The following is a 27,625-nucleotide window of genomic DNA, read 5'->3' on the forward strand; positions in this document are numbered from 1 at the left end:
CACATTCACACACAGACACAATATGAGCATATACTGTAAGCTCGCACATTGGAATCAATTAATACAACAAGCTAATACACAGTAAAGGAAAATAATCACAGTTTAGTCATCAGGCATTTTTGATGTGTTTGTGAATAATTTTTAGATGGATTCACAAAAACATTGTCAATAAAAAAAGAGCTTAGCAGGGATTAAGAGAGAGAGTACAAAAACCTGTCAGTAGGTATTTTTTTTAGCCTCTCAGTGGATAGCATTCCCAGTGTTGCTTACACAATATGGACACAAGCATTGGGCTAAACCTGTTAATCTTTTAATTTAGGTGTTTTTTTTGCCACAGGTGTATAAAATCAAGCCCTAACCATGTATTCTGCCTTTACAAACATTTGTGAAAGAATGCGTTGTTCTAAATGTGGTATTGTAAAGATGCTACCTTTGCAAATAGTCAATTTAGGAAATTTCTTCCCACTAAATATTCCAGGATCAGCTGTTGCAAAGTGGAAATGTTTAGGAACCACAGCGACTGAGCCACAAAGCAGCACACCACGTAAAGTTACAGGGCGGGATCGTTGAGTGCATAAAAGTCAAAAAGCTTGCTGACTTAATAACTGCAGAGCTCCAAATGTCCTGTGGCGTTAACCATTGTCTGTCATGGTCACTGCTCAGTACAAAGTTTTGATTATAAAGGGAATGTTTAGGAAATAACTCTAAATCTCGGCTTTGTTTCCCATATATTGAGCTATATGTTCAAAATGACATTTAAACCTCGAACAGATTAGCGAACCCTGCATTTATGTGCTCCCAGGAAATTATATATATTACACAACCATTCTCAAGCTGTTCTTTGACTTCATGTGCTTTTAACTCCGCATGTGAAAACCAAATAGAAGCTAAAATAAGATTTTTATAAAAACACTTTTTTAAATAGGTGATTCCAAGAAAATAACTACCTTGGCTGAGGTGTTGTCAAGGTTACGGCTAATAAATAACTCTTCCAACTAACCATGGTGACTTTGTATGGATGCAAAGTAAATGTTACAAGTTTATACCACACTAGAAATTAAATGTTAGCGAGAAAGTTGATATTTATTAAATTCGTTTCTTTTTTTAGTGTCCACAACATATTTAGTCTCTTCTGCCATGTTTTTATTTATGGCTGTGCCAACTTCTGACTCGAGTTGGCGTTCTTGTGGGTTACTCGCCACTTTAATATTTTATGGGGTTTATGTGCAGGCATGAAATAGCAACTTTTTTTTACACTTTTGCTTTGATATCTGGGATCATTCTGGGAACTCATCAGCTAGTCTGCCTATGTAGTCTCAGGGAATGATTGCCATTCCCACTGTGAGGATAGCGGATAGTTTGAGACTTCCTTTTTATATGTGGTGGTCATTTTTTTTCCTAATGCTGTATCCCATAGTGTAGTGGTCTACAGTGTCCTAATAAGTGAAAGGTCCTTGGTTTCATCTTGGGAGGAGAGAAAAATCCCTTGGGAGTTGTATCAGGAGAGTCATCTGGTGAAAAAATCTGCCAAATCAACGATGCGCAGCTACCTGCTGTGATGACCCCATGTGAATAAGGAAGCAGCAGAAAGTGGCTTTTAATGGAACGTTAAAGAACGTTAAAGAATCCCCAAATGATAGTTGATGGCTTTAAGATTGCTTTGCGGCAATCTTTTGTCCTCTACGCTTACTCAGACATGATTGGTAAACAATAAAAGCCAGAACGCTTCAGATTGTGTATGTTCATATTCTTTATCGAAACGATTGTGTGAGCTGTAGAGAAGCTAGAGTGGAAATTTTCCTTACATTTCAACAGATTTTAAACCAGTTCAGTTATTTTTGTCTTCGTTAGGTGGGAATTCAGATGATAATTATGATCAGTAATACTTCCAGGTCTGTCCATAAGTGAAACTGGTTTTTTTCCTTTATTTTTTATGTATATGAACCTAGTTGGTGTATTGTAGATAGAAAACTGTAACAGGAAACACACACACACGATAGACAATATAGATGTAAACATGGATACTGAAATTCAATACAAAGGAATGTGAATTATACACTAAATACACAGTTATAGTGAAGACATCTGTTGGGGTTTGAAGTAGTGAAACCAGCAGTATGCTTGATTGTACTGCAGAAATAGTGTTTGCTTGAGCCATTCCTGAGCATAGAACTCTTTGAGTTAATCGTCAGATAATTTCATGAATACTTAATGTAATAGACAAATGTGTAAAGCTGTTTCTCCCACACTAATGTCCTCCTCCAAACAGGATTAAAATGCAGACTGGCGTTTGTTAATCGAAGCCGACCACCAGTCTGTTAGTATTGTTCTGATTCCAGGGGTACACTACAGTTGTCTTGAAAATCATTAAAGCCGTTAAAAATGACTACCTAAACAAGTGAATAATAGCAGCAGGCATCCCGTGGGCTGCCCTGTTGTAGTCCTTGGAGGATTTCCCTCAAAAATAAATCAGATTATAATGAGGCAGATTGTGCTGCAACAATACAACGAGTGGTTAAACTGAAACGGTAATGCGTCCTCTGTGTTCTTGGTTGCATTTAAATTTCCACGCTTTTCTCCCCGACTGCTGCCCCTTCAGTATGCTAACGCAGCGCTGCTTTCAAAACAAAGCAGAAGAAAAGGTGTATGTCTGCTTATTCACTGTTTATCTCCTTTTTTGTTTTGTTCCCTTTCAGTGTGTCAGATTCTACCCAAAGGTGTTGTCTCTGTGATAGGTCCCGCCTCCAGCCCCGCCTCTGGCTCTACTGTCAGTCACATATGTGGGGAGAAGGAGGTGAGCGTGGAAGATAAACATGTCTCATAGCTTTTCCCATCCTGTTTGCTACCATTGCTGCTCATGTAGGTCTGATGAATGTTGACTTGCTTGTTCTGTTTCTTCTGATATAATTAAGCTTCACCCACTACTTCGTGCTGCTTTCTTACTTCTTTTTATTAAATGCATGTTTTGGTGTAGGTCCCTCCGTTTTCTGCCCTTCCCACCTTTCTCATCTCCGTTCTCAGCCTCTAGCTACTCTAATGAATCATCCTTAATCACCACAGATCTGTGTTTTCTTGCCTTTCTTATTAGTTTCCTCTCCTCTCATCAGATTCCTCATGTAAAAATTGGACCCGAGGAAACTCCTCGCCTGCCGTACCTGCGCTTTGCGTCTGTTACTCTGTACCCTAGCAACGAGGACCTGAGCCTGGCCATTGGAGCCATCTTGCGCTCATTCAGCTACCCCTCAGCCAGCCTGGTCTGCGCCAAGGCTGAGTGTAAGTACATGCTGCGTGTTGTATAGTTAAACAGTTTATTATGTGTGACTGCGTGGCTGTGTTTGTATTTAGGTGGGTGTAAATGCATTGGCTGTGTCGCTGCGTGCCCGATTACCTCACGTACTGTATGTGTATGTTTGTGTGTATGTGCAAATTGCTCTGTGGGAGTGTTGGCAGATTCACTGTTACACTGTTTGGGCGGATATGACTGTTTGGCGCTGCTGGACATTCATTTTTGACAGTCTGGTCATGAAGTTCTGTCTGTTGTCAGAGTTCAGAACATGGCTCATGCTGCAGCCCTTCCAATTATTACTCATGCTCTTGCAGACTGTCTCTTATCCACCTCAGAGGGTAGTTAGGCCAAACCAGTGTAATAAATATTCTTGTTTAAAATGCTTTCCAGTATTGGAGGAACTTAGGGGACATTTGATTTAACTTTGCCCGGCACTCAGAGAGCTTTAACATCACAGGGGATTCAGGGCTTAGCCACTCGCCCTATTTATTTTCATTTTGAAAGAGTGTGTTATTGATTTATAATGCACTCCCCAAACCAGAGCCTAAGGAATTAAAGCGCTTGGCAGGATGATGACTAGTATTAATAATAGTATTGTAGTATTCAAACACTTTGTGATACAAACACTTTTTTTTAAAATAGTAGAGGTGTAATGGTTAAAAAAAATAACAAAAGAAACCCCCGCGGTCTCTTGCTTTTCTGTTTTCCCTTTTTCTGATAACCTTCCCGTTGCTGTAGACATAAAAAGTTAAGTGCAGCAGCTCAGTGCCAGAATGTAAACGCAGACAAAACAGAAGGATTATGTGACAGAGACACCTCGGGAGGAATAAGTGACAGCTGTAGCAGAGAAGAGGAGGAATCGCTTCATCATTATAGTAAACTGAAGGGAGAGTACGGCGTGTTAGCCAAGCTTTGTGTTGTTTTCTTGTTGGTATAAACACCATGTTTGTAAATATATGATGAGTAATAGTGGTTGAGAAAAGGCTCACGCGTCCTGTTCTTATGTTGTTTGTGCTAGTTAGCCGTGTGGAGGTTTTGTGGCAGTCTGGTAAAACGCCTAAATGTTTAAAGATCATAAGAACATAAACCCAGTCTAATACTCAGAATAGGTTTTGTTAATATATACCCCATACATACATGATAAAATGTCCTCCTCCTGGATATGAGCTGTATACTATAAACTTAGCAGGCACTTTATTAACTACACCTGTTAAACAATTGTTAATGTAATTATCTATTCAGCCAATCACATGGGAGCACCTCAGTGAATTTAGACATGTAAAGATGGTCAAGATGTCCTGCTGAAGATCAAACCGAGCATCAGAATCTACTTGAGTCTTCTTACACAGTCATCTCCAGCGTTTACAGAGAATGATCTGAAAAAAGAGAGAATATCCAGTGAACAGCAGTTCTGGGCGAAGATGCCTGTTGATGTCAGAGGTCACTGAGAGAAAGGTGTGCAGAAGAGCATCTCTGAAAGACATGAAACATTGAAGCTCCAGCAGCAGAAGACCACATTGGATGTCACTCCTATCAGGTAAGAACAGTAAACTGTGCATGGGCTCACCAAAACTGGAAAACAGAAGAATGGACAAACTGGTTTCTTCAGCATGACTGCACTCAAATGGCCTCCACAGTCATCTGACCTCAGTCCGATAGAGCACCTACTGGCATGTAGTGGAACGGGAGATTCACATCATGTATGTGCAGCTGACAAATCAGCAGCAACTGTGTGATGTTATGATGTTAATATGGATAAAAATCTCTGAGAAATGTTTCCAGCACCTTGTTGAATCTGTGCCATGAAGAATGAAGGCAGCTTTGAAGGCAAACGGGAGCCCAACTTGATACAATTCAATGAGCTCTTTGTCCAGTTTCTAATCTCATTTATTACAGCACAATGATCAGGTTATAAATTATGGTCTTCATTAGAGTCACAAAGGAGGGTGATTCAGAAAATGCTTTGGGGCGGGCTTACATTGTGAGTGACAAGTCACTACTGCATGAGAGATCCACGCCCTGCTTGTCGTGTCTGCTTCCAAAACACCAAGATGGTGACAGCAGAAATACTCGAGACTTCACTAACGGGGTGGTTGTCATCACTGTGTCTTTGTCCTTCTTTTATATGCAGTCTATGGATATGATGCAAAAATGTGGCTCAGAGATCAGTGTATAAATTGAATCATTCCACCCCTATTAAATACATGTCAGAATACGCCTACGCTCTCTGCAAATCCTAATTTTTCCACCAAACTTTTTGTCCACTTCTTTGCAAAAACGAATTGGTATAATTTGTTTTGCAGCTTTTGACTCCTCACACCAGCCACGCGAAACAGTCCAAGAACAGAAGGGCACTTACATAAAGAATTAGTGGGACCACTGAAGTCTGAACACATCCCTCGGCAGTGTTAAAAGGGTAGTTTTGACAAACAAAAAGCTCTGACATTATGAAAAATTGATTCAATCACTGAGATGCTTTCATTATCTTTCCAGCAGTTAGCCAGCGGTCTCCTGGTTTCCTGAAAGTAAGCTGAATTCCTTGTGGACTTGTCATTTCATTGAACCAAGAGAGCTTTGAAATGGCATCAGACACCTTTTTCAGTTTTGATCATCTGTTGAATGGGTAGATAAGAGCCTTGTCTTTTACCGGGCTTTTTCTCTCATAATAATTAGAGGCGGCAGATCGCCTGATAGTTACCGTGTGGGTCAAAATGCACAGCTTTTACTGGTGGAGAAACTGAGGAGTGCATTTTTGTGTAATATATTTGGCTTGAAGGTGATCTTTACAAGGTTATCGCACTCACAGACTCTGACCCACTTGGCTGCGCTATCTATCGCCGTGGAGCTGGTTGCCATGGCTGCCGAATAGGTGCTAACTGCCACTCAACAGGCTTGTTCCACACTCTGAACAACTGTGTGGGTGTGTATGTGGCACTGTTTGTATGTGTTTGATGTCATTTTTCTGAGTGTTTGGTTCACTTTGTCTGTACATGTGCGGCAGCGCAGGACTGTGTGTGTGTGTGTGTGTGTTAACTGTGTGTCTGCACACAGGCAGTGGGTTTTGGGTTACTTGTATGAATGTCAGCGTGTGCTTTTGTGTGCGGCGGCTCTGCTGTGGCGCTGCAGAGGTTAAACATCAGACAATGTTTACCGCTCAGCCCACTTGTTTTATTCATCATGTTTACACCAGTGTAAAGTGAATTCTGTCTTTTATTTTTTATTTCTTTTTTTGGCAGCAAAGTAAGTAATGCGCAAAGTCACACATTTTGCTTACACCCACCATAGATGTAGATCCTAATTAAGGCGTGTATTTAGAATCGGGTCAGTTTTGCAACAGCGTCCTAATGGCTTTAATCTAATTTATCCGTCTTTTAGCTAGATATTCTGTTAAATGAGTCAGAGATTTTTGGGTCATTTCCGATGAATCCTTCTCTCGCTGTGCCTGGGTCAGTACTTGCTATCTGAGCCTAATTCCATTATGCAGTTTTCATGAGATGGATGAGGTTAAGGACAGCGAGAGGGAGCGACTGAGCACAAGGAGCAGGAGGAGACGGTGGCAGTGTTGGAGCAAGATGGATAAAGACAGAGAGAAGTAACTAGAGCACAGGGCTAAGACAGGAGAGATAGAGAGGTTAGAGCTTCTCTGCGCGAGAGAATATGTGAACGAGGGAAAGTGAGAGAGGGGAGTAGAGGAAGCTGTAAAGTGCATTGATTTTTTTTTTCTTCTTCCCCCTCCTTCCTCAAACTAATTAAAGTTTTGGCCTGGTTCAGTGATTACCCCACTGCTTACAGAGGCTTTCTCCTGCTGAAGGGCTCTGTGTGCTACCTCTTCCCTCCTCTGCTCCTTTCTCTTCCCTTCCCTTTGTCCCACAGATGCCTGCCCCACCATTTATTTACATAGCTAGGGGTTCTTTACTATGGAATTACAATTAGGAGGCATCAGAGCTGACTTTCTAGTAAAGACTTATTCCACCCATGTTGTCAAGTGAGTCTTGACATTGGTTGGACTCATATTCAAGAGGAATTTGCTTGAAGTGTTTTAAGTACTTTATTCCAGTCTTTCAGCTTCTCTTTCTGCCCATCTTCTTTTATTTTTTTTGCCCTAGGTTTTCATGATTATTGCATGTCCAGTTTTGCTATTGAAGTGTAAGATTTTCCATTTTTCGAGCACATGCTGTTGTACTCAAAGTGCATAGTGTACATTACGCAGAGATCCGAAAAGCATTAACTGAAGGATGAGACAACGCAGGCAAAGTGCATTACAAAGCACTCAAAGAGCACATAACTCTGCTGAGGCTGCACGACCTTCTGAATTTATTATTCTATTAATAAAATGTTCGGAAATTTGTCATGTTGATTGGTTGATGGCGTCCATCAATTTTGGAGGATACCTAAAACCTGTCTGGGAATATTAAGGCTTTGTACAAAAATAAATTTCTATTGAGGCAGACTCACAAGAACCAAGTTGTGTGTGTGTGTGTGTGTGTGTGTGTGTGTGTGTGTGTGTATGAGTTATGTTATGTCCTCCTGCTGCAGAAACAGACTGCTCAAATGGCTTTCGGTTTTGCATCCTTTCGATATAGATTTATATACAGATAACTGCATTTCTTTTCTGGTTGCAGTAGTATGATGCATTTAAATGCATCAATCCATTTATGGTCTTTACCAATATTTATCAGTTTTGTTAAAATATTATCGAGGAAAAACATACAGTACTGTGCAGAAGTCTTGAGTCACCCCTCATTACTTAATGTTGCTAGGAAAATGGGAAATAGGTGCAGAGATTTACTCAAACATATGTATTCATATGTTGCTCATATACATCCTCCTGAGAACCAGCCTATTCATTTATGTCCTCTTTGGGTTGTATCTTTTGACCTATTTGAGCTACCCTACCCCTAAGTCACCTAAAAGTTCAATGGGAAGGTTTGTTTTCCCTCTGTTCTCAGGAGTATATGCATATGTATGTTGCACATATATCTTTGCAAGTACATGATAACGTAAAGTCTGTAAGGCAAAATCGAGTTTGTGCAATTCTAGAGAGCTTAAAGTTAATATTTAGTGTGACTACTTTCAAGCTTATGATTTCTTTCAGTAGTCTTCAGGAATAATTTTCCAGGCTTCTTGGAGGACATGCAAAGTTCTTCTTTGGATGTTGGCTACCTTTTATTCTTCCAAGCTGATCTCACACTGCTTCAGTAATGTTGAGGTGTGGGCTCTGGGGAGGCCAATCCATGACTGATAGTGTGCCATTGTGTGTTTTTCTATCTGGTATGGGCAAAAATTCTAATTTGGATTAATCACTCCACAAGACCTGTTATCACTGATATTCAGTCCAGTTCCTGAGTAATTTGGCGTACCTCAGCCTTGTTTAACTTTCTTAAGTATGGCTTCTTGACAGCCCCCCGTCCACTGAGGGCATTTCTGACGAGGCTTCAGTGAACAGTAGATGGATCAGTTTCATCTCTCAGGTCTTGGTTCAGATCTTTGATGGATTTTTAAAAAAAAAATTCTTAACAATATGACTCTCTGGTACTGTTCATCAGCTTGCGATAGTTTTTTAGTCCTCCACTTCCTTTATCTTTCTTGAGGACACACTGCACACCATGCTGACATTAAGAATCAACTTGTTGGTACAAAAATACAATTTTATGCCTCTCAAACTATGTTATCTTTGCCATGTTTCATAGGTTTACCTGACAAATGGGAACGATTTTCCGTGCTGTTGTGTCAGGCTGCCAACAAAGTGCCTAAAGATACAATTTAAGATTAGTTTTTGCTAATCCCAAAAAGTTGAGTCTGTTAATCTGGACATGAGTTAGAAGTCTTTTGAATGGTTTGAATGGTTCATAGGTGTGTGTGTGTTAAGTAACAAAAAACATTCACGTGAAAGCTCCCAGATACAAGGACTGGACTGAAAACGAGTGACAAAGCAGCCAATGTCCAAAGAAAAACTTCAAAGGACTTTCAGGAGAACTATTAGCAGATTACAAGATAGTCTATCTCCTTGGAAGCAAAGCATAAAGAAACGAGGGCTGATTCAAGATTTTTTTTCACAACACCGTAAATATAAAATCTAACTACACGTAGTGAAGATAGAGGTGAAAAATAACACAAATCCCCATAACTTGTTAAAATGCATATCTGCATCTTTTATGCACGTCCGGATTGATGGAATAACCTCTGCATAACAATTGTCCCGAACATCCCTGGGTGTAAACAGACGTACCCCGAGCTGACAGATTCATCTGGAGTCATAGATTTATTGGAAAATAAATGCAACCTTTGAGTCACAGTTGAGGTGTCACGAGAGCACGGTGGCACTTATCAGCATCGAAAACAAATCACTTGTTTTCCACATAATTCTTCTCCATATTTCTGTAAAATGCCGTATGTCAAGTAGGTTGTTAACTAAGAGGGAAACAAACAAACAAGGCAGAGCTGATAACAAAAATCTTTTTTGTCGGAATTACAATAGATAAAAAAATAAGTCCTAGTGAGAGATATGGTTAATGGGAACACGCGGCAGACTTCATATTAAATGATATTTCATTTCCTGGGGATTTAGACAAACCATCAATCATGCTTCGCAACGAGACACTAATATATGACCATTCCAGGATAAATCAGATTTTCAAATGTCCTGCATTGGTTACGTTTTGAAAAACACAAGTCGTATCTACTGATACAGACACTGATGCGCGCCTCGTCCCTGTTTTCGTTCTCCCTCAGGCCTGCTGAGATTGGAGGAACTGGTTCGCCGCTTTCTCATCTCCCGGGAGACCCTGTCAGTCAGGATGCTAGATGACAACCTGGACCCTACGCCGCTGCTGAAGGAGATCCGTGACGACAAAGTGGCCACGATCATCATTGACGCCAACGCTTCCGTCTCCTATCTCATCCTCAAGAAGGTGAGTTCTCAAACGTCAATACGTTCCCCAGAGCCACCTACACATTTTCAGGAGTCGAAGCTACTCTCGCATACAGTGCAAGCAGTATGTCTCAAGGGGGTTCGCGTATATCTCTCTTTTATGTACCCACATGAAGGGCATGCGGAGCTCACCATCTGTAAAATAATAAAACAACTCGCTCGGAGCTCCACAGGCTTCACATTTGTTGTTGTTACTGAATTAACATCTATTTTTACCTTCTCTGCCCTCCAGAGCTGCATAGGGAACAATATTTATGCGTGTCTGCCAGCAACGATCACTTACATTCTTATGAAAGTATTTGACAAAAGAACATCTTTTGCTGGGATGTGGTGCAGATGTTACCCAAGCTTGTTCTGATTCATGGTACGGCTTGTAATGCCGATAGCCAGCACAGTGAGTCATGGCTTGAATGCGTATGGGATGTTTTTACTGGGCACATTTGAGCCGCTGTCCGCCCTCAGCGAAATGTCCTAGTGTTAGCCTGATGATGTAAAACTGTGATTAACGTATGCTCTCTCCACCCCCTCCCCACTTTTCTCCCTCACACCCTCTCCCCTTTTGTACCCCGACTGCTTCCTTTCCTCTCTGCCTGTCCAGTAGCTCTCCTCCTTTGCCCCCTCTTTGCCTTTATCAATCCACCCATATCCTCCATTATCCTACTGTTTCCGCATTCTCCACTTTTTTGATCTTATTTCCTCTCCCTCTCTCTTTTTGTCGTGCAGGCATCAGAGCTTGGGATGACATCAGCATTTTATAAGTACATCCTCACCACAATGGTAAGAGTACGCAAATTGTTCCCCTTCCCCTCTTCTGTCCTCTCTTCCTTCATTTTTCCTCCTTCCTCTCTCCTGCTTTTCCTCCTCTTTTTGTCCCTTTATGAGCCAGCAAAGGTGTTAACAGGAAGAAAGTACTCAATAGGTGGAAGTGCAGAGAGGTAAGGGGAAAAAAAAGTGAGAGGCGATAAAGATGGAAAGAAGAAAGAAGAGCGAAACATTTGAAAAACGAATTACTGTATGAAGATGTGGATGTGCAGAGGAGGATGGTGGGGAGGAAAAAAGAAAATAAAGTGGGGGTCTGGGGTGGAGGTGATGACAGATGTGATGTGCCCTTTTTCTTCTGCCACCCGCCACCTTCCCGAAGCTTGCGGTGTTTTCATCCTTCTCCTTGATATGCTCCCCTCCTTTTCAAGCGTTTGAATAAATGTACCATTTTATGTTGCGCGTCTGATTTTTATTTTTTCACTTTCCTCTCTCTGCCCTCTGTGCGGGATGTGGTCCTGTGCTTTTAGATGTACTTGTATGCATATTACTTTGAAAAAAGAAAAGAAAACTCTGTTCCATTAACCTCTATTTTCCTTGTATCTCAGTCTCCGCCTTTCTTCTAGCTCTCCATCAGAGATTAGATGGTGTCACTCCCCATAGCCTCTTTTTTTCTTTACCACCCTCTTCTATTGCACAGTATTTTTCTTCTGTGCTAAGATTTGATAGCCTGTCAACATCACCCTGTCACACACCTCAATTTTCTATTTTTCCTGCAAACACCCTCCCCACTCCTCCTCTTCCTCTGTAGGACTTCCCCCTGCTGAGACTGGATGACATAGTCGATGAGCAGTCCAACATTGTCGGCTTCTCCATGTTTAACACCACCCATCCCTTCTATTTGGAGTTCATCAGGAGCCTCAATCTGTCTTGGAGGGAGGGCTGTGACCTAACGTACCCCGGCCCTGCGGTCAGTATCTCGAGCCCATGAGTACTCATGCGTGTACGCTATTAGAGCTAATTTTTAATGCTTTGTTTATATGCCACACAACATTAAGCTACTTTATTCCTCACACTGATTCATGGAGCACTTAAACAACTCCAGCTAGTCTTTTGCTTGTATTTAATGGGTATTGATGTATCCATCTTTGTTTCCTCCCCATTGGTTTACTCGAACCTCTACATCTTTTCCCTCCTCTTCTTATTTTCCTGCCTTCTCCCCCCCCCCCCCCCCCCCATTCCTTGTTAATCTTTCAATCCTCTCTGCACCTCTAATTCCCGTTAACTCTTTTTTTCTCTTTCTCTCTTCTTGTTTCTATCCATCTCACTTTTCCCCCGCCTCCCCTCTCCACCTTCCACAGCTTTCTTCAGCGTTGATGTTTGACGCTGTGCACGTGGTAGTGGGGGCAGTGAGGGAACTGAACCGCAGTCAGGAAATTGGAGTGAAGCCACTCAGCTGCACCTCACCTCAGATCTGGCAACACGGGACCAGTCTTATGAACTATCTGCGCATGGTAAATCTCCATATTTACTATATGTCCAAAGCAGGAAACAAGATGTAACATTTGATATCAGACATCAGTTTAATCTTCTTTTTACATTCACGCTTTTCTTAACATGCTTGAGTAAACTGTGACTCCTATTTATTAACGCTAGTAAGATTAGTGTTGCTGCAATTAGCATTTATTTTTAGAGCAGGTTAAACTTGAGAAAACACAGAAAATACTGTTTTAAAATTGCTATTCTACAAAGCCTCAGGTGACATCTTCAATTAGAGCTTGAAACAGTTACAGCAGTTGGAGTACTGAGTCGATGGAAATAAACCTACCATAATTTTTATAGTCAGTTAATTATTGGAAAGACTAAATATGAGCTGTTTCCAGTCATAAAAAATTGAGGATTTTCCTTATGTGAAATTAAACTGACTCTTAATGCTTGGGAATGTTGGTTAGCATTAACGAAATATCATTTTGTGACCATCTGCCGCTCCCATCAGCGCGTTAATGATCCACCCCACTCGCTGCTCACGATGTGGATTTTGATCTCAGACACACACCTGTCACATTTCGTGCCTGTAACTAGGTTACAGTGTTGGACAAATTATTCAAAACCTCCTTTATGATGTTTTCTGCTAGAGCTGAGTTCTCCAGGACTACATTTGGAGAACACACACAGAGAAAAACAGACTCCCAGGGGAAAAACAACAATAAACAGTTAGTTTGATAAGTATTTGGACAATAACACAATTTTTGTGATTGTGTCTTTGTACACCGCCACAGTGGATTTTAATTCAAACAATTAAAATGTGATTGAAGTATAGACTTTAAGCTTTAATTCACAGGGCTTAACATAAATGTCACATTAATTGTTTAGGAATTACAGACACTGTCATACACAGTTCCCCTTGTTCAGAGGCTTAAAAATAATTGGATCAAATAACACAATTTCAAATTTGAGGATTGCTTTTAATACATGGTTGAAAATCCTTTGACTCCCAGATATCTGGAACCCATGGACATCACCAAATGCTGTGTTTCCTCTCCCGGGATGCTCTGCCATGGTTTATCTGGAGCCACCTACACTTGCTGCTTGTTTGTGGGGCTCCCTGCACTTGGTTTTTACCTTCAGTGACTGAAACACTGCTCTGATGACCTGTGATCACAATATTTGGAGACTTGGCTACTCACAAATATCCCATTTCTTTGCCTTGGAAACTCATGGGATGCTTTTGCAGTTTGCTTCGGGTCATTATCCATTTGCGCAGTGAAGGACCGTTCAATCAGTTTTGCAGCATTAGGCTGAATCTGAGCAGAGAGTGTAGCCCTGTACACTTCAGAATTCATCCTGCTACTTCTATCTGCAGTAACATTATCGACAAACACCAATAATGTGGTTCCCATGGCAGCCATGCATGCTCACGTCGTATGCTTCAGATGATGAGCTGTTTCTCTCTTCAATACTGATGAAACAAGTTCTTCATGTTTCATCAGTCTGAAGAATGGTTTTCAAACCAAACTCTTTCAGATGTTTTCTCTCCAATCTTGCCTTGTTGTTCTTGAGTGTAACCAGTAGTTTGCAGCTTGTTGTAAACCCTCACAAAGGTCTCTCTTGATTCTGTCTTTGATAATGACACGGCTATTTCCTCAAGAGTGTTCTTGATTGGTTTGATGTTGTGAAGTTGCTTTTCTTAACCAAGGAAAAAATATGCTCATCTACTTTATCTGTCTTTCAGGCCTATTATTAATAATGATAATAGTAATAACAACAATAATGACAATAATAGCTATTTTATAGCACTTTTTACCGTTGCAAAGTGTTTCACAGTTTGAATAAAAACCATGAATTAAAGATAAATATGAATGTTGTAGCATACAGACACATAGTCAAACACTCGGTCTTGCATTCATTTATACAAACACACTTCCATACACAAATTAGATGTAAATTATGGCCAAAGAAAGATGCTTTTTCAGATCACCTCTCTGACTTGCATTGGCATCTCGTTGGACCTCATACTGAGAGTTCAAGAAAACGGATAAAAACTACAATCAACCTCCACTTTTATCTGCTTCACTTGTCAAAGGAACACGGCTCATCTGGCAATGAAAACTGCTCGTCAAGCATCCAGTTACCTTTGGACCTCTGAAAATGTCAAATAAAGGCTGTAATTTCTAAACAGTTAATGTAATACTTATTTAAACTCCTTGAATTACAGCTGAAAGTCTGCACTTTAGTCACGTATTGAATGTTTGATTTAAAAGCCTCTGTGTTTGTGTAAAGACCCACAATTACAAAATTCTCCAAAAACTTGCTACAAAAACTTGGTACTTTGTAGCATATAAAAAAACTGAATGAAAAATCAAATAAATAGACTTATTGTATCTCCAAACATAGGTGTAGTATAACGACACGCCACAGAAGTTTCTACACTGTCAAGATCACATTTTACCATAAAGACACACAAAAGAAACAGACAGATAAAAATGATGACTTCTCCTCTTCATAGTGATTAAAAGCAGAGAAAAGCAAAGATCTTAACACTTGAGAAAGGATTGCATTAGCAGCATGTGTTCAGAAAAGACTCATAATTATTCATGACTCGTCATTTTGTTTAGTTTTCTTTTAACTGAAATATTGATAAATGAAAAGAGTACAGCTGAAATGTGTATCATCCTCATCTCATGTTGCATGTAACCTCTGTGTTTTGTTGTTCTTTGTCATCTCCCATCTCTGGTCGTCTGTTTCTCTCATCGACGACCTGTTGTCAAGGCAGCTCGAGTCTCATCTCTCACTGCCCCCGCCCCACCGGCCCGACATCTGTCTTTGTTAGTCAACATCATGGTGTGCTCCATCTTCAGCGCTGCGCCATTCATCATAGTTCTCGCTTACTGTGCCAGCACCTGGCTTTTGAAGAGAGGGAGCTGAGCTGTGAGCTGCAGGTCTGAGTCTTATTAGAGAGCTCTTGACCCTCTCTGCTGCTCTGCCTGAGCCTCTCGTCAGTCAGTTTCTCCTAGTTGATCCAAAACTGATCATCCTTGTCTAGTCCAGCCTCAGATGCTTTCTCTGCCTGTCTTAGTCTTTTTCCCTCTCTTTCCTCCTGATCACTGGTGATACTATCTCTCTAACCATGACCGCTAGTGAGAAGAAGTATGTTTGCTTTATGCAGAATGCTGGCTTAGTTTATTTCTCCACATCTTTTCATGTTTTCTGTGTTCTCCACTCTCTGTTTTTCTTACCTTTCCTTCTCTCCTTCATGCTTCTGTCATACTTCCTCACCTCACTCTCTGTCTACCTGCCAGGTGGAGTACGATGGTTTGACAGGGCGAGTGGAGTTTAACAGCAAAGGTCAGAGGACCAACTACACCCTGCGGATCCTGGAGAAACACAGAGGAGGCCACAAAGAGGTCAGAAGTCACTTGCTATCATGCAGCAGCCAGGTCACATTGCCCTCAGGTTCTGGGTTAGTTACAGGTCACTTGTCTCATTTCAGAAAGCCTGCAGCACCGTTTAACACCGAGGTCAGCCTCATCACAAACTCCCCTGATAGCAACCATATCTTTACTCTGTGATATACGTTTTATTTGACAGCATTTTACTTTTTACCTGCTGTCAGATGCGGCTCATGTTTGAACAGTGGTTTCAGTTTGAATTAAATCTACATTTCACTATTACAAATGTGGAGTGTTAAAGCACGGGAGCTTTTTTCCTAAAGTTTTGCTCGATTATTTGTTTTCTGATCGAAAAATATAAAACCTCTGTGTCATAAACGACACATTAATTTTCTTTTTATGGTTACAAACAATAGCTTGACATTGGTTTGTAAAAATCAGTGTTTGATATTTGCCTTAAGCTCAGCGCACAGCAGACAGATGTGCAGCTCTGCTCTGGTGTTTGTTTTTGTCTCGTATAGAACTGGATTTGCTTTAGGCTTAGTTTTAATCTGTATTTGATTTGGACTCTGTCCTTAATTGAACTCTGAGCTGGATTGTAGCTTGCAATAAGCTACACTAATGTGATCAATGATGGTTCCTTGAAAATCTTGTGCTCATCTCTTTTCACAGAAATGGATCAGAGGTGTAGGTGTAGTCTAACAATCAGTTAGGTTTGAGTACATTAAAGGCTGGGCCATGAATCAATATCATCTCCTATTCCCTTTCAACAGAAATGTACCTTCACAGTACGGCCATGTTGGACAGAAGTAGAGCCGAAGTTAGCAATTTTAATGAGCAAAGTTTTCACAGTGAAATGCAAATAAAGCACAGCTCATGTGGAGAACTCGGGGGACACTCAATTAAAACAATTAAAACAAAAAGCACACTCTTAACAGAAGTGTCAAAGCTTATCTAACTTGTCTTGTTAAAATGAAGAAAAAATGAATTCTGTGCTCCCTTTCCTACTCTAAACAAACCAAGAGTACAGAAGAGTTTTTCTAAACAAAGTGTAGCCTTAACTGTGGTAGAAGGAATATCAATGAGCAGAGAAAACAGGTTCACCATTGGCACGGTCTCCAGGGTGCAGCAACAGATTACAAAACTTCAAAGAGACTAGAATTCACTGACAAGCAGCGTGCACCAAACTACAACCGTCCTCGCGAACAGAGACACGCTCAAAGGGGCGGCACGGTGGCTCTAAATCACAGGAACAAGTGAAGGCACCATTTAGCAGCACACTCTAATCAGCATTTAAAGCCAGAATATGGGAACAAACTAATTAACGCTAAAAGTGAAAACATATATTTAATGTGCCCCTGCTTTAACTTTTTTTGACTGGCAGTGTGTAGATATAGTTATTGGAAAGCAAGCACTGAGTATTGTGTATGATACACAGCAACGTGTAGCAGGAAAAACACTGTGTTTACTTGACAATGAATATAATTGAGCAATAGTGTTTTTTTTAAATTGCTGAATTTGTAGGAATAATAAAAATAACTTTTTAAAGTCTCATGCTTCCAGTTTGATCTCTTGAACTAGTCAAGCACAGGCCACAGCAGATTAGTTTAGGCTAGTTGGACAATGCGCGCTACCAAACTGTTGGCAGGCCCAGCAGCAAATGAGGTGTTCAGGAACATTTTGGTACATTATTGTGACAATGCAGTCCACATGAGTAAGCTAGAAGGAAAGGTGAGTGCAGGTGGAAATCAAAGTGCATTCCACCTGCATTTACTAAATGAAGTATACACACCACTGCAGCCTCCGACTGAGGGGGAATTACGCTGCAGTTCATTGGCTGGAGGAAACACTTCTTTTTCACCTCTTCTTAATGTCTTCCTGGGCTCTGCACTTGGCCAGCTGTTTTCCATGTTAACACAAAATGCCACCTGCTACAGATACTTAGAGGTAGACTTTTACTTAGTTGAGTGTTAACTCAAGGTAATGAACATCTCTGCACAGCGGCACCCACACTCCAGGCAGGCAGCAGTGGTTCAGAGATAAAAAAAAACTCCTCTTAAATGTCAGGGCAGGATAAAGAGTGTCACAGGAAAGCTGTGATTCTGTCTGTGGAGTCATTACCTCTTCTTTGACCTATTGAAAGATGTACAGTAATATCTCCTGAAGAAATGCCTCTGCAAGCTGCTGTTCCACCCAGCGCATTGGTTAGGTCATAATCACACACTTATGTACCTAAGTGACTTTACAGTCTCCATAAAATGGAAATATGGGAACAGTATTTATGCAATTTAAAAAAGGTGTGCGTAAGGAAAAAAAAAATTACAGTGGAACTTCTGATCATGAATGCCTTTCATTACCGCCTTTGCCATCTTGTCCCAGCTCATTGCTCTGCTTATAAACATGAGCTTTTTTCCCCACAGTGGTGCATAGTACTGCGAGTACATATACGGCTCCGTGGGGAACAATTAACTCGCTATGCATATGCAGAATCTAACAGTGCGGAGCCCAAATCCCAAAACATGAAACGTGCAAAAGGTGTTTTTAACAACAAAACAGCTGCTGTATATTATTTATCTAACAATAACAGCTTATTTTTTGTCACGCTTTTTCTTCATGTTAGATCGGTATCTGGTACTCAAACAACACCCTGGCAATGAACTCCACCAGTCTGGATATTAATGTCTCAGAGACGCTGGCAAACAAGACCCTCATTGTCACCACCATACTGGTAAGGTCACGGCTGCTCTCTGACGCTCCACATTAGTGAGATCGGAGTTGTTTTTTTGTTGCTTTGCAGGCTGTGCCGGAGCTCGTGCTGTGTTGTGGTCTGTTTCTGATAATTTTGCTGTCGCCGCTGTAACTGTCATAGAAACTGACAGATCACCGAGGGAGATGTGTAACTAAAAACCAGACTGCTACAGTCCTGGTCTACTGATTATGTCCAAACCCAATAAGCTGTCTCCTTGTAGGGTTTGGACATATGATTGATATCTACAGGTTGGTGTAGAGATGTGAAAGAAACACCCAGACAGATAGATTCAGATTCACTGAATCCTAAAATACTGTTAACATCCTGTGATAGCACACTGTGTTAGCTAATTAGCCTTTTCTAAATCAGTCTGTTGATTGTTGATGATGCGTAACTGTTGAAGCCAAATTTCATAACATCGAACATTACGCCGTTTATGGGGGAAATTAAAAATAAACATGGAAAACATCTGAAGCAGCTCGAGCTTTAGAACAAAAAAAGAAAGGAAAGGGAAAGAAAACAACTTGTTTCTGTTTCTTGGGTTGTATCAGATATGAAGATGTTTAGCAGTAAAGAAAAAGCCATTTTGCTGTATTCTCCCAAGATGTAGACAAATTCACTGTTGTTTGTGTGTTAGAGGGTTTGGGTTGGTTTAGACACATGATGCAAGCTTTATGAAACAATTGTTGTTGGGTTTTTTTTTTTTAATGTCAATATATTTGGCGCACTGCTCAGATCTGCAAGAACACTGCCTGCCTTCCCTTGATACCCTGGTTTATCTGCGTCGATCCATTTTGTGGCTAGACAGTGGTTACTGAATGTTTTTTTTTCTACCCTTACCTACGTCTGTAGCTATCTTCCACAATCCAATTTATGTCTTTTAAACCAATTTAGTATTGGACTTCCATAACTGTAGGGGACTCACAAGAGGGAGATAAAAATGGTCTAAATTGATTCTGCTCAAGCTGAGATATCTTGACTTTTAGCACTGGGCAAGCTCCAAGAACAACAACTCTAAAATTCCCGAGATGCATCTGTGTATTGTTCTTTTGTGCCATGTCTCTAAAAAAAAAAGCTTTCTAGCCTTTTCAGTTAGGAAAAACTAACTAATGCACCTTTTGATAAGTAAAATGATTACGATGTTAAATGTCTTCTCTTTTAAGTGCCTTTAATTTGAAATGACTGCCAGAGCTATCTTTGAAGACACAAATTCAGGCTTTTACAAAATTGTCTGTGATTCCCTAATAGAAAAGTGCTGGCATTCCCATATCGCTGGAAAAATGGTTATTTGGCTTGTTGCAAAGAACACAATACCACACGTGACTGTGGAGTAAATATAAAGCCAGTTAGCGCAGAATAGCATAGCGCAAACACTGCAAAGTATTGAGGTTTCTCACATGACATCGTGGACACATTACACCACCATACTGGATGTGAGAAAACTACTGGTTGCTAGGGAAACCTGTATTACCAGACTGGTTGCCTGTACTGTAGTTCCTGTAGGTTTCTGGCTTTTGCTGGATGAAATTGGTTGCAAAGAAGATGGTCCACCAAAAACTTTCTAGCAATTACTTTGTTTCTTAACAGGTTGCCATGGATGCCTGTAGCTTTTCACTTACTTGCTAGTACTGTACTCACCAAGCGGTAGTACAGCTTGATAAAGCGTGACACAAACCAGAAATAGAGATGGCTTGCCTTCAAAGTAAAAAGTTTTGCCTCAGCACTGCAGTTAGCGTGTTTCAAAGGGCACAACTTTTACTCCATTTCCAGCTTGCATCCACTTTTCAGTTTCACTACAGCTTGGAGAGTAGCTGTACTGTGTTTGTAGGACGTCCGTCACTTCCATGCGAACTACAACTGCAGCAGAATGCAAGTTGTTTTTTCCCCCAGAGCTGGGTTTGGTGATTTGGCAACTTCCAGCAACCACTTGAAAATGAGATGAGATGATGAGATAGCCTTTATTTGTCAGTTGCAGTTGCCCACAACCAAGATGACCTTGCCGACCGTACATACAATACACAAACATCACATTGGGGAGACAGGTCAGGTTAGGTAGCAAGGAAAAAAAAAAACATCGAAATGTGTAACACAAAAGGATAATACAGGAATGCACAGGTATCAACACACCATAACACAATAAAACACAGACAAGCAACATGGGAGAGTATTCCAGTGTGTACAGCTGATCTGGGACCGCTGCAATCTTCGATTGCGCCTCCAGCTGATCCGGTGTCCACATCGGATGGGAGGTAAGCATAGGAGGAGGCATTGGATTCGGGGGAGGGAGAGTGATAGTGAGGGCGTATCAGTATCAGTGTACATGTTTTGTGCGTGTGCATGTGCGTGTGTGTGTATTCCGTGTTCAGCTGAGAGAAAGTGTCACCACGCCCGGTTAAGCGAAGGTCAACAGTGTCCAGTGGACCCAGGTGGCCTTGAATGAGGTACAAAGAGTTCTGACAACAATCCTGTTATCATGGGAAGAATTTGTTGTTCCAGTCAGCTTCAACCTTGGCAGGCCTTCAGCTGGCGCCAGGGGGGCTGCATAAGTGGAGATGGTGAATGTTTGGGTTTAGTGCGAACAACTGCATCCAATTTTTACAGTTGGTCTAATGTCCGTTACTGGTCACCAATTATCTCAATTCCCGTTGTTCTTCTCCAAGATCTTATACATATTGCGTTCAAAACTCAGTCTGAGTACTCACACCCCTGCCAATCGTCGATCATGTCGGCCAGCCTTATGGGATTTTGAACAGCTGTAGCCGCTTCCTGTTCTTTGATAAGCAAGACCAAGCAGGTCCAAGCCAGCTCCAATCAGCCCGAACTCTGTTATTGTGGTTCCAAATTGGTAGATGTCGTTCATTGTCCTCCATCGAGAGTGTCGCCAGACACACGACGCAACCGACCATCGAGTATCCGGCAGCAAACGTCTCCGCAGAACAATCGGGCTCTCCCAAGCCCAGCAGGGTGTCACTTCCATTATGGGACCAGTTGATCAAATCCATAATTCTTTAGGTTTTAGAGAACAAGACTGAGAAACTCTTTGAAGGTTCGAGTTAGACGAGACTAGACAAACACATAGAAGCAGCAGCAGGGAAGATAAGGGAGGGAGAGGGGGAAAGATGCGACTGCCTCCTCTGAGAGCCAAAGACAGTCAGGGAATACTCATTTTCCCTCATCTGGTGGTTGCCATATGGTCTAGGCCCAAGTGACTGTGGGCTTACTCACTTGATCCTTCATTGTCACCATGATTGTCACACCAAAATAGCAGATAAGTTAACATTATGTTGTCAGTGGTCATCTGTCTGCATAAACCTCAATATAACATAAGTGAACTTTGAATGAGTTGTAGGTGGAACTCATTATGAGTTTCATCGTGTTTTCGGCCTTTTGCTTAGCTGTCTTTTATTTTAGTGAACTCAGCTCTGATCCAGGTAGATCAGCTGATCTCAGTGCTGGCCCTCTTTGGCTCTACGGTTCACCTGACACCCTCCTACACATCCAATTGGCTATTCCATTCAGGGCACGCCATTGAAGCTTCTATAGCCTGCAGACCAATCCTCAGCAAATCCACTCTTTCTTTCATGCTATATCTGACATAATCAGCGCTGTATCTTTCTTCTTTGATGCCTGCTTTGTTTTGTGCTGAGGTTCTTGCTGCTGCTCTGCGGGCCTCTGATGTTCCACATATGTGTATGAAGGATGGTGATATCCCACAACAGAGCCATGTCATCAAACATAAAATCCTGCAGATAGAAATATAAATCTCCCTTTGGCTGTAGTGATCCTGACTTAACACTCTAACTTTCTTCTTTTTTTGTGTGTCTTCATGCCAGAAAGCAAATAAGCATATTCCCCCAAACTTTCAAGCCATTGCTTTAATCTAGCAAATAATCTCCGATCAAGCAGATATTTATAGTTTTGGACTGAGACCTCGTCATGTGTCCCTCATGTTCAGGAGAACCCATATGTGATGCGTAAAGACAACTACCAAGACTTCCAGGGAAATGACCAGTATGAGGGCTTCTGTGTTGACATGCTGAGGGAACTGGCAGACATCTTGAAATTCTCCTTCAAGATCAAGCTGGTGGATGATGGCCTGTATGGGGCCCCAGAGCCCAACGGCTCTTGGACTGGCATGGTTGGAGAGCTAATCAACAGGGTGAGTACTCTCACTCCCTCTTCAAGTGTTACACACACACAAACACAGACACATGCACATGCACACTCCATAAACACAGAAACATGCACTAATATTCTAAGCAGTCTCCCTACAAAAGGAGGCGTATAATGAACACAACTATGCATGCACACACTGCCACACCAGACACACACACTCACACTTGCTCTGTAGCCCCAAACCACAACTCTGCTGTAACTTCCCATGTTTCAAATTGCCCTCAGAGGGGAGTAAGACTCTTATCTAGGACAAAAGCTGACTTGATAATTCCCCAAAAGAGAGTGGTAACATTGCCTAAAAATTGTCTGCACCACCGTTCCTCTCTGTAACACCCCCCCCCCCCCGCCCCCCATTTCTTCCCGTCCAGGCCCAAGTGTGCCTCTGATAGACACTCTGGTTGAGGCAGGCTAATGAGAGCCCCTCTCTGCTTAATTACCATAAGGTATACTTCAATTACCAGGCTGTGGTCCCCGTGTGGGGCATGCCACACTGGTGCTCCCCCAGCTCTCCACGCTTCCTCTCTCCCTGCCCTCCCCACTGCCTGATCACTCAGCTCTAATTAGCGGCCCATGTTCATCAATTAGCTTTTAATGGAAGAGATGGAGAGGAGGCAGCACAACCAGAGACCTGCAAGGTTTTATACAGGTGGAAAGACCAGTCACCCAGTGCTTACTCGCAATTAGCCTCATTTTTATGGTGGGTAATGGGTGTGAGACAGAGTGCACTTCTGTATGTTTCTGCAAATGTATTTTCAAGTGCATAGTCAAACTTTTAATTTTTCATCATTCAAATAAACATTTTGAACAAGAAGAGTGCTACATTAGTCCGTCTATTTTGCACTCCTACCTGACCATATGTTGTTGTTTTTTTCTTGCCTCTCATTCACTTTCTCTCTCTCGCTCTCTTTCCACCAATCTATCTTCACAAATCTTCCAGAAAGCAGACCTGGCCGTGGCAGGTTTCACCATCACATCAGAAAGAGAGAAAGTTATCGACTTTTCTAAGCCGTTCATGACCCTGGGGATCAGCATCTTGTACAGAGTTCAACTGGTGAGGGTGTTATCTAGGCCTGTGCACACACTGGCTGATACTCGCTACAGATCTTGTGCTGGATTTTATTTCTTTTACCTTCACTGCTTTATTGCCAACTGGGTCATACAGAGAACGACAACTTGCACTTGTTAAAATGAGGCTTAAGGAATCTTATCTTCGAAGCTGATGATTGTATGTCTGCAGTATCCTGCAGGCTGCATCCACTAAGTCCACACTGAAATTTATAGGTATAATTCATATTGCTCAATAAGTCAGTGTGCTGTAACTGGGCAACAGCTTTACATTGCTAATGAGGCTTTGGATCTAAGCCAAGTATGCTTCAGCACCAGGCATTGTGAAACAGAGTGTTTATGGATTGTAGCATTAGTGTATCAAAGCACTGCAGACTTTAGTATCAAAGTGCAGTGAAGGACACTGCCCTCCTGTGGTGCAAAGGGGACTCTCCCTGACAACTGAGACATTGAGACCTTGTTTTCTAACAGATTGTAGCTTCCTGTATGTCCATTAGTCACCACCTGTCTCTGCTTCTACAGCTTTCTACTTCTCTTTCTTCTCTTCTATGCACCAGGGTCGGAAGCCCGGTTATTTCTCCTTCCTCGATCCCTTCTCTCCAGCCGTCTGGCTCTTCATGTTGCTCGCCTACCTGGCTGTCAGCTGTGTGCTGTTCCTGGCTGCAAGGTCAGTGCATTACATCACACACTGTACTGATTGTCTGCAGTTCACATCAGAGCTCCATCATTTTTTATCTTGTTGAACACAAGTCACCTGTCACATATTGAAATTTCTTACCTTATGCACCCTACCGCAGACAGTTTTGACAAAGGTTGAATGACTGATTGGAGATGACTTGAGTGATGTGACAGAGGTACATTACGAGGTCACCTTACTTTACCTTTATTTTTCGCATCAGGTTAAGCCCCTACGAGTGGTACAATCCTCACCCATGTCTTCGAGAGCGCAGAGACATGCTGGAAAACCAGTACACTCTGGGAAACAGCTTGTGGTTCCCTGTTGGAGGCTTCATGCAGCAGGGATCAGAAATAATGCCCAGAGCCTTATCCACCAGATGTGTTAGTGGAGTGTGGTAAGTTATAGTATGATTACAATGCATTTGTTTGTGTTTGTCAACCAGTATAAAGTCCACGCCTACTCAGAAATATGTCTTGCATTCATTGTCTCTTCACTCGTAAGTTTGTCCTTCACTGTTTAGAAAGGTGTTTATACTGAGTTGACATTAGTAGGCTGATTACGGATTCCTCCGCTGAAGGGAAAAGTTTCTATAATATAATTTAAGACGCGGCTGGATGTGGAAGTGAGTAAGGAAGAAGGAGTCAGCTACTTTATTGATTTTCTTTTTTTATAACACAGGCACAGATTATTATTCAAAGCAGCATTCAAAGAGTATTTTTCTTGAGGGGATCTTTGCCTTTTTTATCAGACTTTTGAGAAATTGTGTAAAAGGTACTGTGATGTTCTAATACATTTTACATGTTGCCAAATGCATGCAATCAATTATATTTGAACAGGATTTGGTTGCGCATAGGTCAGTAGTTTGTGTGGAGAGCAAAACAGGATTTACCTTTCCCATCATTTGATCTAGAAACCATTAGCAATCATAGCTATGATGATGATTTAGCTTTTTAAAACGTATCTGATTTATAAAACACTGACAAGCACCAAAACCTAGAACACTGGCTGCACCAGAAGGCTGCATAAAAATGGGTTGTTACCCACAGAGACTAAGTGAGCAGAATAGCTGATGCTTGCATGGGTTTTTGCTAAACATAAACCTCCACCACAAAACGGTAACTACTGAACAGTAGAAGCAGTGAAGATAATGGTAAATGGTCTGTATTTGTATAGCGCTTTTTACTAGTCCCCACTAGGGACCCCAAAGCGCTTTACACACCAAGTCATCCACCCATTCACACACTGGTGGAGGCAAGCTACAGTTGTAGCCACAGCTGTCTGGGGCAGACTGACAGAAGCGAGGCTGCCATATCGCGCCATCGGCCCCTCTGGCCAACACCAGTAGGCGGTAGGTGAAGTGTCTTGCCCAAGGACACAACGACCGAGACTGTCCGAGCCGGGGCTCGAACCGGCAACCTTCCGATTACAAGATGAACTCCCAACTCTTGAGCCACGATCGATAATAGTAAAATAATAAAATATTAGTAAAGTTCAATATTTAAATCATTTAAAGTTAATTTGTATATCACCAAATCACTACATCAGACATCTCAAGGGGTTTTATACTGTAAGTTAAAATCCATACAGTATTTTGGAGAAGATCACAGTAATCAAATGACTCCCTGTGAGCATGAACTTTGTGATATTGGGAAGGGAACCTTTAGCAGAGTTGGGCTCAGGAAGGCTGCCGCGATGGCTCAGGGTTGAGGGGAAATAGAACACAGGGAGACATGAAAAAACAAAGACTAGGAGAGACTGCAAACAAAAATTTGAAATGCTGAATACACACGGGAAGTGAAAAGAAATGGAAAATGGAGAAGAAATACTCATGCATTACAGAATGTCCTGCAGCAGTCTGACCCTATTGCACCATAACCAAGGGATGGATCAGGGCGCCCTGATCCAGCCTTAACTATAACCTTTAGCCAAAAGGCAAATTTTAAGTCTAATCTTCAAAGTAGAGAGGGTGTCTGTCTCCTGAATCCAAACTGGGAACTGGTCCCAAAGAGGAGAGGTCTGAAAGCTGAAGGGTTTGCCTCCCATTCTACTTTTAAAAACAAGGAACCACAAGAAAGCCAGCTGTCTGAGAGCGAAGTGCTCTGTTACAATATGAAATTATGTAGTCTTTAAGATATAATGGGGCCTTTTATGATGGGGGATTTTAAATTAAATTCTGAATTAAATAGGGAGCCAATGAACAGAAGGTGGTATTGGAGAAATATGAACTTTTTTCAGATCCCTCTTAGTGCTCATACTGAAGGGGTTTGCATTAACTGGGGATTTTTAGAGAACTTCTTGAGACACATGACAATAATGAATTTATAAGTACATGAATAATTCTTCAGTATCACTTAGACAGGAGATTTTAATTTTAGAGATGAACAGATAAGACCTACATGTTGTTTAATATGTGCACAGAAGGAAAGAAATGGTGAAAAATGAGTGTTACTGGAAGCCAAGATAATGCCATCCTGAGTATCTGGTTAGACATGTTTCTAATATTTTTGGGGCTAAGTACAATTTAGATGCAGGAATTAGGAGATCATTCATGCCTTTGTGTCTTTAAGACATGCCTATAGTTTAACTAGTTGATTTGGATTATCTGACTTCATCTAAATAGCAATGCAAATGTATGCTGTATCTTCTAATAGTAATGTCTAAGAGAAACATGCTAATAGAATCGGTCCTAGCACATAACCCTTCAGAAGTCCATATTTAACCTTGTGTGTGAAGAAGATTAGCCCGAGTTACTGGAGTTGATTCTAACCACTGCACCACAGTACCCATAATAGCAAAGGTGGGCTCAGATCTCTGTAATAAAATGTTGTGGTCAACAGTATAAAATGCTGCACTGACAAGCACAGAGATGAGTCCACTGTCAGAGGCTATAGGAAGATCATTTGTAACTTTCACTAATGCTGTTTCTGTGCTATGATGAATTCTGAATCTTGACTGAAACTCTTCAAATAAACCACTCCTCTGCAGATGATCAGTTAACTGTTTTACAACTACTCTTTCAAGGAATTTGAAAAGAGGAACGTTGAAGATTTGTCTATAATTATCTAAAACAGGTGGATCAAGTGGTGGCTTT

At 41.4% G+C, this 27,625-nt stretch overlaps 1 protein-coding gene across 4 annotated transcripts in view; it reads left to right on the top strand.

Moving 5' to 3' along the window:
* The window catches only part of grik5 (glutamate receptor, ionotropic, kainate 5), a 92,776-nt gene that overhangs the window by 49,843 nt on the left and 15,308 nt on the right, over positions 1 to 27,625 (top strand). For all 4 annotated transcript variants that reach the window (XM_085177657.1, XM_085177659.1, XM_085177660.1 and 1 more), the window contains exons 4-15: positions 2,697 to 2,794; positions 3,108 to 3,273; positions 10,019 to 10,197; positions 10,941 to 10,994; positions 11,788 to 11,946; positions 12,338 to 12,490; positions 15,776 to 15,880; positions 18,486 to 18,593; positions 22,570 to 22,773; positions 23,728 to 23,841; positions 24,413 to 24,522; positions 24,755 to 24,928. In XM_085177657.1, the coding sequence (XP_085033783.1) occupies positions 2,697 to 2,794; positions 3,108 to 3,273; positions 10,019 to 10,197; positions 10,941 to 10,994; positions 11,788 to 11,946; positions 12,338 to 12,490; positions 15,776 to 15,880; positions 18,486 to 18,593; positions 22,570 to 22,773; positions 23,728 to 23,841; positions 24,413 to 24,522; positions 24,755 to 24,928 (1,624 nt within the window). The remainder of the gene's footprint in view (positions 1 to 2,696; positions 2,795 to 3,107; positions 3,274 to 10,018; positions 10,198 to 10,940; positions 10,995 to 11,787; positions 11,947 to 12,337; positions 12,491 to 15,775; positions 15,881 to 18,485; positions 18,594 to 22,569; positions 22,774 to 23,727; positions 23,842 to 24,412; positions 24,523 to 24,754; positions 24,929 to 27,625) is intronic.

The sequence above is a fragment of the Neolamprologus multifasciatus genome, chromosome 11, assembly GCF_963576455.1.
Source record: "Neolamprologus multifasciatus chromosome 11, fNeoMul1.2, whole genome shotgun sequence".
Taxonomy (NCBI): domain Eukaryota; kingdom Metazoa; phylum Chordata; class Actinopteri; order Cichliformes; family Cichlidae; genus Neolamprologus; species Neolamprologus multifasciatus.